This window comes from Bos grunniens, chromosome X (genome assembly GCF_055505025.1).
Source record: "Bos grunniens cultivar Pamir isolate PY7600 chromosome X, Bosgru_T2T1.0, whole genome shotgun sequence".
Classification (NCBI taxonomy): Eukaryota; Metazoa; Chordata; class Mammalia; order Artiodactyla; family Bovidae; genus Bos; species Bos grunniens.
Window position 1 is genome coordinate 89,220,968 of NC_141194.1, and position 12,767 is coordinate 89,233,734.

Here is a 12,767-nt window from a genome sequence, read left to right on the forward strand (position 1 = left end):
AATTGTCCACTAACACAGGGAGAAGTTTCATTAAACTCTTAAAATGATTCAAGCCTGCTCAAAACTACTAGTAGCTTCCTATGTACTAAAAATGAAATGTTCAGGGTAAAAATAACTGAAATAAACAAGGAAAACAATTTACCTTCAAGTTCCCATTAATTACTCCTACACTCATCCCAGCTCCCTCCTATGTCCACGCAAACCCAGCACTCACTTCTGAGACCATTGAAGGTGATTCCAAACTGGTTGGAGAAAGCCCGCACTGTTACCTGCTACTCGAGGGAGAGGATGACCATGAAGGTGGCTGACACAGGGATGGAGAATGCAGATGCTGAGCTTCACTGGGGCTGGCTTCCCTTACAAACAGCTCATCATTCACTATACAAAAACTGGAGGAAAAATGCACATGTGGACAATTTATGGATGGACCAACTGCACCCCAACCCTGACTTCTCCCACTAACACTCAGCACCTAGATCCCTTCCATACCCTCCTGTGTCTGTCCCCAGGCTCCTTGACGGGTTCCTCTGCCTCTCGCACAGAGCTCACCTTCAGAGAGATTGTCTACCAGCTTCACTCAATGGATGGTCTGTTCCCCAACCCAGGGACAACTTCACATTTACCCTGAACAGTAACTGTACAGGAGTGTACAGTCTGATCCCCATTTTCAGAAGACAGAGTCACAGACAGATGATGACACTTGACCAAGATCACACAGAGAGTGAGCACTGGGTCAAGGAGAGAACCCATGTGCTGATTCCAGAGCCCATGCTCTTCCTAACCACTAGGCTAGACTGGTCCTTGGATCTCCCTGCTGGCTTTCCACAATACTGAGTCAGCCTAAGATCTGCATCCACATGCCCAGGGCCCTGAGCCCAGGCTGGATGGGCCATCCCACCCACAACATGGCTCTCACCTGGAAGAGCTGGTGGGAGTAGTGGTGAAGGTCCGGGTGAAGGCACAGACACAGCCCTGAGAAATTCCTTCCACTTCAACAACAAACAACAAACAATAAGCAAGAGTACCCCCTAAGAACCCCACGTGTTTACAGGCTCCCACGTCATTCCCTAGTCAGGGTCTGACTTGACACTCATGCTGAGGGGATAGCTGTTCACATGGGGAGTTGCATGTCAGGAATGGGGAGGGCAACTGTAGGAGATGTCTGCTCCCAGTGACATGTCCCCATGACAACCACTTCACAAGTTCATGGGATGCATTTTTCTCAGGTGCTGAAGAGATGGATATTATGAGGAAACTGTGAGGTTAAGTAGTAGCCCAGGTTCTCAGTGTAAGGATCTGGTATGGGAGCCACCAAACTCCACAGCCTGTGTCCCTAGTGCCCAGGGTGGGCAGGGCAGACATGGACGCAGTTCAGACCTGGGTTGTCTGTGGGAAGACTGAGGGCTGGGGAGGGGAGGGCAGGGGAGGGAATCTGGAAAGAAGAGTTCTGGTGGGAGGGAGCCTGACCAAGTGAGAGAGCAGTGCGGCATCTGGGGGGAGCAGGCTACACACACTCACCTTCCTTGAACACCCCACTGACAGAGAAGCAGAACATTGTTTCCTGATAAGGAAGAGACCAGGTACTCAGTCACCCCTCATCCTCTTTCCCACCTGCGCCTTTCTGCCCCTCACCACCAAGCGAGGAGCAGGTGCTCACCGTGTGGAAACACATGTCCACCTCAAAGGAGCTGAAGTCATGCTGAGTTTTGGGTAATGCACAGAGGGCATGCACAATGTCATGTTTTGTGTGTTTCATCATCTGGACACGCGGGTCTGTGGGGGAGGGGAAGAAAGCAAAGGTCATATCTGCCATGCCACAGACCCTATGACTGGCCCCCTTACCACCCTTTCCGGCCCATTCTTCCCACCACACACTCACTGGGGTCCTTGAGTGTCTTCATATTCCTGTTGTCCAAGAAGTACGCACACATACTGCTTCTAGGAGACACAGAGGTACAGTGGGTGGTGGTGTGGCCAGCATAGGTGTCAGCAGGAGCTGCCCTGCATCTGCTGGGGAACCACATGGCCTGGGGGAGGAGTCTACACTGTGATACTCACAAGCCTGAGTCCTTGGAGTGGAATGGAATGGTCAAGAAGAAGCAGGCCTCCTCATGATAAAAGCCCAGCAGTCCCTGGCGATCTCCATAGTCATGGATCAAGTAATAGCTGAGGGAAGAAGTGAGGTGAGTCTCTCTCTGTGGTCTGAAGCTCAAAGAAGACTTGAAAACTCCCATGAGCAGACCTGAGCTTGGGTGGCCTCCCCTGTCCCAGCCCTCCCCTTGTTCAGATTCCCAGCGGTACTTACTGCTGCAGGAATTGCAGGATTTGACTGTGCACCTGATCAGATCCAGAGAAACTTCCCTGGAATTAAAACAGTCCTCAGGACAAGGGCTGACACACCCTCTTGTACCACCTGGAACCCTGCTGGATCCTCTGTGCTCACCTTGTACATTGGTAAGCACTTGGGGGCTTCCACAGCACATTTAGAACCTGAGAGTGTCTCCTGGCCATCCTAGGGGAGGGAAGAGGAAGTCAGCAGTGCAGTCCAGGATGTGGTGCTGGATGGTCAGGGAAAAGGATGGGCCCAGGATGGGCTGGGGGTAGGGAAGAAAGTATCCCTGGAAATGCTGGAGGCAGGACTACATGTTCTGTCATCACCATGGGTCCCCGAAGCCTGTGGAGAACATGGCTGAAGATCCAGAGCCTTTTCAGGTGCCCACAGAGAATGGTACACCCCCCTCCCACAGGACATTTAAGGGCCAGGCTAAAAAACGGAGCTTGGACAGGTCCTAACGGGTTTCTGAGTAGTTTGAGGGAACAGCGCTAGTCAGAGGCGTCTGATCAAGGAATGCACTTACCAAGCTTAGTAACCTGGGGAACAACTCCAGGAGGGTGCTGCCAAAATCAAGACAAAAGAAAAATGTCAGTGAAACTGTGGACGCGACCCTCCTCATGGGAGCAAGTCACTTACAGTAATCACAGCACACTCACACCTCAGTATCCTAGCATTCAAGGGCCCTGGTCACCAATCTATGGATGGACCAAGAGGGAGACTGTCCCCTCCACCCCTTCCTTGAACCTCGTCCTCCATTTCCTTTCCTCTGCGTAGCTCCCAGCCAGACTGTTCTGACTCCCTTCTGCAGTGCCACAGGGACCGGCACTTCAAATCCAGTCTGCAGGCCTTACTCCCCTCCATCCCTTCCTTCCTTCCTCCAGGGCCCAGTGAAGGCTGTAGAGAAAAGAAGATATGGGAGGATGGGAGCCCGGGGCTTTGCTACCTCACTTGGGAGTCCAGCATGCTGTCAAGTCAGGACACACTTCAGGGATGACCAGGTGCTATGGCAGGGAGGTGATTGAGGTGGGACTCAGGAGGTAGGGAGGGGAATAAAGACAGAAAGGGAGTGGAGGGAGGAGGGGAGAGATGAGAGAGACATAGGGGTGTAGAGACAAGGCAGAGGAAGACCTCATGTTGGTTGACTTATCACGGAAGGTGGTGCACACAGCGCTTCTGTCTGCACACATCCCTTCTGGTTCCAGCTGATGACCCATGTCCATCTCCCCTGCAATCTTCACCTAGAATTACAGGGAACACCCACATGGACCAAATGGCTCTGCACCCACACCCTTCCTTTCCCTACAAATCCACTTTCCTTTGTCTGTCACCACCCATAAGGCCTCCCACATTCCTTTCAAAGGAGGATCTGGGTGCCCCACCTCACCTCAGTGTTGGAGAGATTCAAGTTCTCCATGGTGGAAGAAATCTCCATAATGGTGGACAGGCCATGCACCAAGTAGGGTTTCTTGTTGCTCAAGTACAAAGATGAAAGCTATGAGGAAAGAGAGTGAGGACCCCAAAGAGAATACCTGAGACATCTGCCTCTTCTACGCAATGTCCCCCGCCCTCACCATTGGACCCAACATTGGGCCTAGGTCCTCACCATGGGCCTGATCCCTGGATAGACGTGCAGGGAAGCAGCCATGCTCTTTCTACGGTTCCATGTCATTCCAATACCACGTGTTATCAAGTCTCCAGGAAACTAGAAGGAGGGAAACACAGGCTGAGAGGGTCCCAGCTGGAACACCTCCAGCACCAAGCCCTCCCCATGATACCATCTCTGAGTGCTCTACTCAGACAGACCCTCTACCCTCACCTGCCCTGCAGTCACTACTGTAGCCATACCAGGGCCAAAGTGGAGCCTCTGGATGTCAAGAGCTTGCTGGCAGGCATCGTATGGTTTGTTCATGGTGAGCTGCAGAGTTAGGGATGGGGTCCAGCGAGCCTGAGTCTGAGGGTGAGTTGGGGGAAGAGGTGGGTCTGGCTATGAGGGCACAGCTTGTGTTGAGTCTGCATTACCTTTATCTGCTCCAGCTTTTCAGATGTCAGTGTCTTCTGCACAGATTCGGGTGCATCACAGGGCTCAACAAAGATAGATATCTGTAGAGAACACAAGAAGGGCTGGGTAAGCTCCAGGAAATCTGTGCATGGGATCAAGCAAGACCATGCCGCTCTCCTGCCCTCTTGCCCTTAGTCAGCCCTTGACACACACCTTTTCATTATCCTCATTGAAAATCTTGCCGCTGACATTCTTCAATGCACAGGCAACGTTGGCATTCTCTACAAAGAACTGGGCCTGCATTTTCTCATAGTGAAACTGTAGGAAGAGTGACAGGAGAAGCAGAACATGAGACCAGTGCCATTTCTCTGGGCCCGCAATCTACCCCAGTTTGTCGCATCATCTCCATGTCCTGTCTTACTTCGACTGCAGTAAAGGGGACACTGCACTTCTTCTGAATCAAATTCATCAGCCACTTCTCATCATATTTTATATCGAAGGGAATCTAGGAATCAGAGAACAAATGGGAAAGAGAATGGATACAATGGAATCCAAGATTAAGGTAAGACCCAACTGTGTCTTGCTTTAGGGCCATTTTTCAGGTTTTAAATAATTTCTTAAGATAAAACAATATCTGTTATCACTAACTTTGGTATGAGACAAGGATTTTCTATATACACTTTCTTTGCATTCAGATACTCTTCCTGAAAAAAAATTGACTTAATATGTTTCACATGTACTTCCTTTTATAAAGTTCCAGGAGATCCACATGAGGTACACCTCTGTCACTGTGACACGGACCCCAGAGACTCAACCTCCTCCCACACCCAGCTCAAGCCAAACTGCGTCATCTGGTATGAAATGCTCCATCCCCATGGCAGTAGGCTTCCTCCTTTGCTTTCAGTCAACCTCTCCCATGCTCCTCCTTGCAGTCAGTCTGTTTCCTTCATACCGCTTCTCTGCACCTGCCCTTAGATGATCTAAGAAGATACCTCCTAGTAATATCAAGACAGATTACCAACACCACTGCCCCAGAAAAGTTCCCAGCACCTCTACACAAATCCAACACGACTCTGTCATCTTCTACATATTAGGTTCATTTAGCCAGGATACTCACAATAATCTTGAACCAGCTCTCCAAGGTCTCATCCTGTCTATTTGTTTTCATTGTTCTCTCCGGAGGCTTTTGGTCTGACTCCATGTTAACATGCATTTGGTCTTTTCTCTGAAAACTGCTTCTCCAGTGATGGGATGGAATGGCATAGGGAGCACTGTGGGGAAGTGGAAAGAAAAAAGTGGTCCATATAGGCTTGGAAAGTCTTCTCTACATTCTCCCAAATGATACCAGAGTTGTAATAAAGACTGCTCAAACATCAACCTGATCCAATCACTTTTTACTCTGGCAAGTTGGAGAGAAGAATGACATATTTAACTGCAAGGTTTTGTTGTTCAGTGGTTAGTACATGTCAACCATGGTGACTGGTCACTTACTATCTTCCTTGGATGACCATATGAGCATCACTTTCTTTTGAATCTCTGTCTTGCTGCTGCTGGGAAGTGACCGGTTCAGACCAACAGGCGTATTGCCTTCGGTAAATACCCGAGCTTTGTGCTCTTCTTTGTAAAGACTTCACTTTATCAGTGTGCTCTAAAATTGACAACAACATATCAGTGGTCCCAGTATCAGAAGTAGTCCTGAGTAAATATGACTAATGAAGAAACATCATTCTTTATAATCTAAACATACATGCATCATAGAGCTAAGAAATGGCTGAGAGACCTCACCATGACTACACTTTTCATGAAATGAGAGGTCGAGCGCAGTCACAGACAAGAAACCAGGGAAAGGGTCTGGATGTAGAGTGCAGTCTGTGATGTTAGGCTGTGTTCTACTTGGTTCAGGTTAGGTGACCTGGGAAAGTGGCTTTTTATCCCCAAGTCTCACTTCTCTGCTCTGCTCTATGAGTACAATAAACCCTACCCTGAAATCTACCCTGATGTGACAGTTCAAGGGTCAAAGGTGATCTGCCTCCCTGAAGGAAGAATTAAAGAAATGTAAGGTAAGTCTTATGAAAAGATCCAAGATGGAACCTGGAGAGATATAATATGGAGAATACCCTCCCCCTAAAAAGAGAATTAAAGGTGATACAATGAGTATACCTAATACATGGTTAATGTGAGCCCCATAGAGAAGGAAAGTGAACAGGGGAGAAGTGGTATTTGAAGAGAACTTGGCTGAGAAGTTTCCAAATGTACCAAGATATCAACTTAGGATAACAATATTAATAGGAGGACTTCCTTTGTGGTTCAGTGATTAAGAATCCACCTGCCAATGCAGGGGACACCAGGGTCCCTGGTCTGCGAAGATTCCACATGCCTCAGGACAACTTAGGCCCTGTGCCACAGAAACGGAACCTGTGTTTTAGAGCCTATGAGCCAAAACTACTGAAGCACATGTGCCCTAGAACCCGTGCTCTGCAATAAGAGTGCAACAAGAGAAGCCGTGGTAATGAGAATCCTGTGCATTGCAACTAGATAGTAGTCCCTGCTCATTGCAACTAGAGAAATCCCTCACCCAGCAACAAGTCCCAGCACAGCCAAAAATAAATAAATCAATTTTTAAAAGACCTATATTAATAGGACAAAAAATATGCTTTACGGAAAAACATCCTTAAAAGAAAAGACATGCATTTCCACATCATGTAACAAAAACTCAGAAAATTTGTGACCTAAAGATCCAAACTAAAGAAATATTATAGGCTTTTCTTTGGGCAGAAGAAACATCACCCTAGGTGGAGCCACACAGATACAGGAAAGACGAATGACATTTGTGAATATGGAGGAAAATTTAAATGAGTATTGACTATATAACACAATGATAATAATTTCCTTCAGGGATTTATATATATAGAGTATGAAAATGCGTGACAATAAATGTGGAAGGAGTTTATGGAATCAAAGTGTCTCAAAGCCCCATAACTGAGCAGTTTTAGGAACTAATTAACTAATATTAGACTGTGAAAAGGCAAAAATGTACATTGTAATCTGAAGGGTGAACACTACAAGAATAGTAAAAGTATGTTTACCTAGATAACCATGCAAAGTAATGATTTGATAGTTAAAAAATATTCACCATATCAAAGAAAAAGAAAGGAAAAGGAACTTAGAAGAGGCAACAATAAATACACAATAATATGATATACACAAACCAAATTATATCTTTTTATTTTAGAAGATTCAGGCGAAATACTCCAAATAGAAAGACAGATTGTATCAGACTGGACAAGAAACCTTTCCTCAAATACTCCTGAAAAGAGACATATGCAAAATTTAATCATCAGGAAAATTAGAAAATAAAAAAATTGCAAAATGTACACCTTTTCACATTAACCTCAGAAAACTGCTATAACCATATCAGTAAAGGAAAAGGTACACTTTAAAAGGGAAATTCCTTTATGATAACAGGTTCAGTGCAATAAGAAGATAGTAATATACATTCTAAATTTGTATGCCTCTTAAAGCCAGCATACAAAGCAAAAACTGACAGAAATAATGGACAAATCCACAGCCACAGTGGGAAATTTTAACACATCCCACTGAGTGACACATAAAATGACAGACAAAAATCTCAGCTAGAGGGAGAGGATTTTAAAATCTGACTTAAACAAATTAATTTAATTGACGTAGAACAATGCACATGACTACTCATCAAACATTCCAGAATATATCACGTGCCCGGCAATAAAGCCTCAAGAAGCTTCGAAGGGCTAATACAATTTACCCTAACTGTTAATGTAATATCCAGCAGTAACGGTCAGGTTTCTGACCCTCCCCCACCTCTAGTATAAATCCAAAGAATATTAGTTTATATAATCCTACCCTCCACCTAGGTGACCCTCGCCACTCTCCAAACCCTAGACCTGAGAAGATAACATGACTCATGCCTTTTCCTTAGCCAGAGAAAAATTCATGTCAGCAACGGCCATTTTCGTCGGAGGGGAGGTTTACCACATGGAATCGAGATGGGTGTGTCAGAGCTCGCTTGGCCCATCTCCTCAAGAGACCGGAAAATAGTCAGTCTGGGCTCTCTCCCCGCTTTCCCTGAAGAACAGGCAACTGGTTGGGGGTCCTGTGCTTTGGGGTGTGGGAGGGAACCCAGAACCCTTCCTGCTTTGGGGGGCTCTGAAGAGAAGGTCTCACACAGACCACTCACCCATAGGGTGGCCTGAAGGCAGAGATCTGTCACCACCGTCCTCACAGGCTGCCCTGGAAGAGAATCTGTGGGTCTGGAGCTGGAAGCTTGTAGAATATCAAGGAAAACTGCTGAGGTAAGAAGAGTGCAAGCCCCAAACACCTTCGTCACAGCCACACAAACAAGATGGCGTCTTAACAGCCACACAAACAAGATGGCGTCCTAACAGGAAGTCCTTTCCCCAAGGTCATAGAGGAGGAGAGTCTTGGGGGCCAGAGGAGACTTAACTTCCTGTACTTACTGCCCTCTGAGTTTGCTACCAGCATAACATCCAAGGAACTCTTTCCAACAGTACCACCCCTGCAGAGGAGGCCAGCTAGAATCAGGAGGCTTAGGGATCTTGGCAATGGCACCCCACTCCAGTACTCTTGCCTGGAAAATCCCATGGACGGAGGAGCCTGGTAGGCTGCAGTCCATGGGGTCGCTAAGAGTCGGACATGACTGAGCGACTTCACTTTCACTTTTCACTTTCCTGCATTGGAGAAGGAAATGGCAACCCACTCCAGTGTCTTGCCTGGAGAATCCCAGGGATGGGGGAGCCTGATGGGTTGCCGTCTCTGGGGTCACACAGAGTTGGACACGACTGAAGCGACTTAGCAGCAGCAGCAGCAGCAGCAGCAGCAGCAGGGATCTTGATACTTGTAGCTACAAATACAGAGAACTCTCTGTGCCAGTTGCTGCATCAGCTACATTACACTGTGTTCCTTCATTCTGCAGACCCAGAGAACTGGAGGGGCAGCAGCAGGAAATGCGCGGTCCTTGCTACATTACATCTGTTCTTTCATGTATTCCTCACAAGGGGACGTTGATACCAGAATCATCAACTTTCCAAGGTTGCTGAGGCTTATTGAGGTGCTGCACTTGTTTAGGGTCATCCAGATGCTACTGGGAGAAACAGGCCGGAATTGAGCTCCATGGACTGGAAGATGCCTTCTTGAAGCATAGCTTTACTAAATACTTGGTGCAATAAAGGGGTTTTTCTGAAGTTTATGCAAGTGTAGTGAAGTGAAGTCGCTCAGTCGTGTCCGACTCCTCTGTCCATGGGATTTTCCAGGCAAGAGTGCTGGAGTGGCTTGCCATTTCCTTCTCCAGGGGATCTTCCTGACCCAGGAAACGAACTCGGGTCTCCCGCATTGCCAGGCAGACGCTTTACCGTCTGAGCCACCACCTGACTATTCTAAAAATAATCAGGTGGCTAGAATTAACTCTAATCCATTCCAAAGAGATCATACCAAAACAACAAAAATCCTTGAAAATAAAAAGGAAATACCAAACAGAGCTTGGTGGGTCACTGCAATGACAGTAGAAAAAAAAAAAAATTAGTCTTTCCTTTAAAAAAAAAATAGCCAATGTAGGCAGATATCCCCTAGTGCAGGGGTCCCCAGCTCCTGTTGGGATCTGGGTTGCACAGCAGAGGGTGAGCCTAGGGGGAGTGAGCAAGGGAAGCTTCATCTGCTGCTCCCCACAGCTCTCCATTGCTCACTTTACTCTCTGAAACACTGCCTCCGTTAGAGCCAGAACTGTAGATATGAAAGTCTCAAATCAGAGGGTTTCTAAAGAAGAAAGGAAGGAAAAGCCTGGGCTCTAGTTCATGAGCTAGAATTTTCTGGAATGTTTAATATCTTCCTCTGCAGCTCTCTGTGCCCTGAAAGAAGTACAACGCCTGAGAGAGATGAAGAAAATCTACACCTGAGTGTGTGAACATCTGAGGTGAGGGAAATGTAAGACGCAAATGCATACGAATACACGGATACATTGTCAAGTCAAAAGTTGAAGAAGTTGGCTTTTTATTAAACAACCACATGTGAACATTTTTATAACATGTAAATATATTGGACGTTTTTGTCAATTAGTTGTTGTTTTCAAGTGTTCCTCTTAACAAATTAGCCTAATCAGAAATTCTCAAACATTGAAAATGTATATCTGGAAAATAAAATTATTCTCAACCTTCCATCTACACGATCACCTTATCATGACCCACACGTACCCAAGGTATCCAATGTAAAACAATTAGTACACGTTTTCCAGATGTGTTTCTCTTATGGTAATGCATATACCTATCTTAAAGGATTTGGGTAGGTATGTAGTTCTAGATATAATATTGTTTATAATTTTCCATTACAGGGACTTCTCTGATGGTCCAGTGGTTAAGATTTTGCAGTCCCAATCCAGGGGCACTGGCTTGATCCCAGGTTGGGGAACTAAGATCACACATGCCACAAGGTGCAAAAATAAATAAATAAAATAAAATTTTAAGTTACCTATGCAAATGTATGCAAATTAATTTTTAATTTAATATGACATCTTCAGATTTTCATTTCTTCAGTTCATGGTTTGGCATATTTCCAGATGTTTACTGAAAAGCATTTTGTTTTTTAGATGAATTATTTGTGGGTTTTTTTTGTCTTTTCTCTATTGATTATCAGAAATCCTGTTTGCTCTTGCACATGAACACAAAAGCTGTAATACTGTTTGAAATGTTGTCTCCAAACTTTTCAATCTTTTACATTTTTTTCTTTTGACAGTAAAAAAATTCCTTTAATTTTCGTGGGTTATTTTTAAATATAAAAATAAAGGGCTTCCCAGATGGTGCAAGTGGTAAAGAACCTGCCTGTTAATGCAGGAGACACAAGAGACACGGGTTCGACCCCTGGGTCAGGAAGCTCCCTTGGAGGAGGGCATGGCAACCCACTCCACTGTTCTTGCATGGAGAATCCCATGGACAGAGAAGATGGGCAGGCTGTAGTCCATAGGGTTGCAAAGAATCAGATGTAACTGAAGCAATTTAGCGTGCATGACTGAAAAAGTGAGTAATGCATAGGGTTGCATTGAGTACTAGTCCACTGGGAATTCTAGATCCAAAGACTTGAGGGCCTTATAACAAAATGGAAAAGAGCTTTAGCCCAAAATCTACATTGATTAATAATGGGGAAAATATTTGAATCTGTGTTTGCCTATACAAGATACCATGTAAAGTGCATCTGGCCTAATATAACTCCATAAATGACCATTTCCTTCCCTCCATGGAGTCTAATTTCCTCTGCTTCAACCTGAGCCTCACACAAATCCTTCAGGACACTTCAATTCCTGGGGCCCTATATCCAGGGAGTGGATTTCACCTATCTTCAAGACCAAGACATGGGGGAGAAGGTTGTTTGAGGACCCTATCAACATGGCATTGACACCAGGACAACCAAAACTAGATCTGAGAGGCAAGAAAAGCTTGGAACTCTGTTACAAAATTAATTAGAGCAATTGAGGTGAAGTGATAAAAAGCCCATGTCTCTCCCAAACAAAAATGTCACATACAAAATAAATCAAATTATTGGCAAAATATTAGGAACATATTTTAGAGCACATGTTTTATACTATATAATACAAATAAATCTGATCAGTAAAGAGGGTCATTTAAAGTCTCTTAAAAACTTGAATGAGAACTATGATTCACAAACATATAAAGATCAAACAAATACAAAAGCAGTTATATTGGAAGTATATATGAATGTACATACATTTACATATGTATATTTACATAAACATACATACATATATCAACATAGATATATAGATACAGAACTTAGTATATATACATACTGTGAACAACATGTGGAAGAACGAATATGCTCGTGTAAATTTACTTATTTAATACTGTACACAGAGAAATATATCTGGGGAGCAAAGTAAATTATCAAGAATACATTTCGTGTTACGGAAAAAGATTAATAAAACATAAAAATATACTTTATCTATTGTATACACATCCCTGCATTTCATTAGTTTTGAAAAGAAAGATATTAATTTGAAGTCAGAAAAGTAATTAATGACAATTTTTATAACATTATAGTATAGAACTAGTTGTGAATTTCATTTCAAAAAACAATTTATGTGGCTTAACTGTGTTTATATATGAGTCGATAATTTTTTTCACACTACACTTTCTCTTTACTCTTTTAATCACATGTATATCAGTTTCCTGTCACAACAGGGAGGGAGAGGCTGAAGAAAAGTTCTTGCCAGTAGATTTAATGTACATGGGCTCTGACTCACCCTTACTGATTCATTTACCATAAAATCCTACCAGATATTTCCTAGTGATGGGCATCTTGCTCCTTTCCTCCTTCCAAGGCTTTTATTCCAGATATGTTCACCAGGTGGCACAGATCTCCAGTTTTTGAATTTTA

The 12,767-nt window shown here is 44.6% G+C and overlaps 1 protein-coding gene across 1 annotated transcript; it reads right to left on the bottom strand.

Moving 5' to 3' along the window:
* Nucleotides 1-265: 265 nt before the first annotated feature.
* LOC147340852 (nuclear RNA export factor 3-like) lies at nucleotides 266-8,705 on the bottom strand. The gene is made up of 18 exons (XM_086389678.1): nucleotides 5,826-8,705; nucleotides 5,452-5,605; nucleotides 4,756-4,839; nucleotides 4,548-4,652; nucleotides 4,355-4,435; nucleotides 4,152-4,250; nucleotides 3,939-4,037; nucleotides 3,720-3,827; nucleotides 3,464-3,573; nucleotides 2,859-2,895; nucleotides 2,444-2,512; nucleotides 2,306-2,361; nucleotides 2,059-2,166; nucleotides 1,880-1,938; nucleotides 1,658-1,773; nucleotides 1,519-1,561; nucleotides 917-989; nucleotides 266-389 (listed from the first exon to the last, which is right to left on the bottom strand). Exons 1-18 carry the CDS (start codon nucleotides 5,999-6,001, stop codon nucleotides 266-268), a joined length of 1,701 nt encoding a protein of 566 aa, XP_086245804.1. The 5' UTR covers nucleotides 6,002-8,705.
* Nucleotides 8,706-12,767: the final 4,062 nt, after the last annotated feature.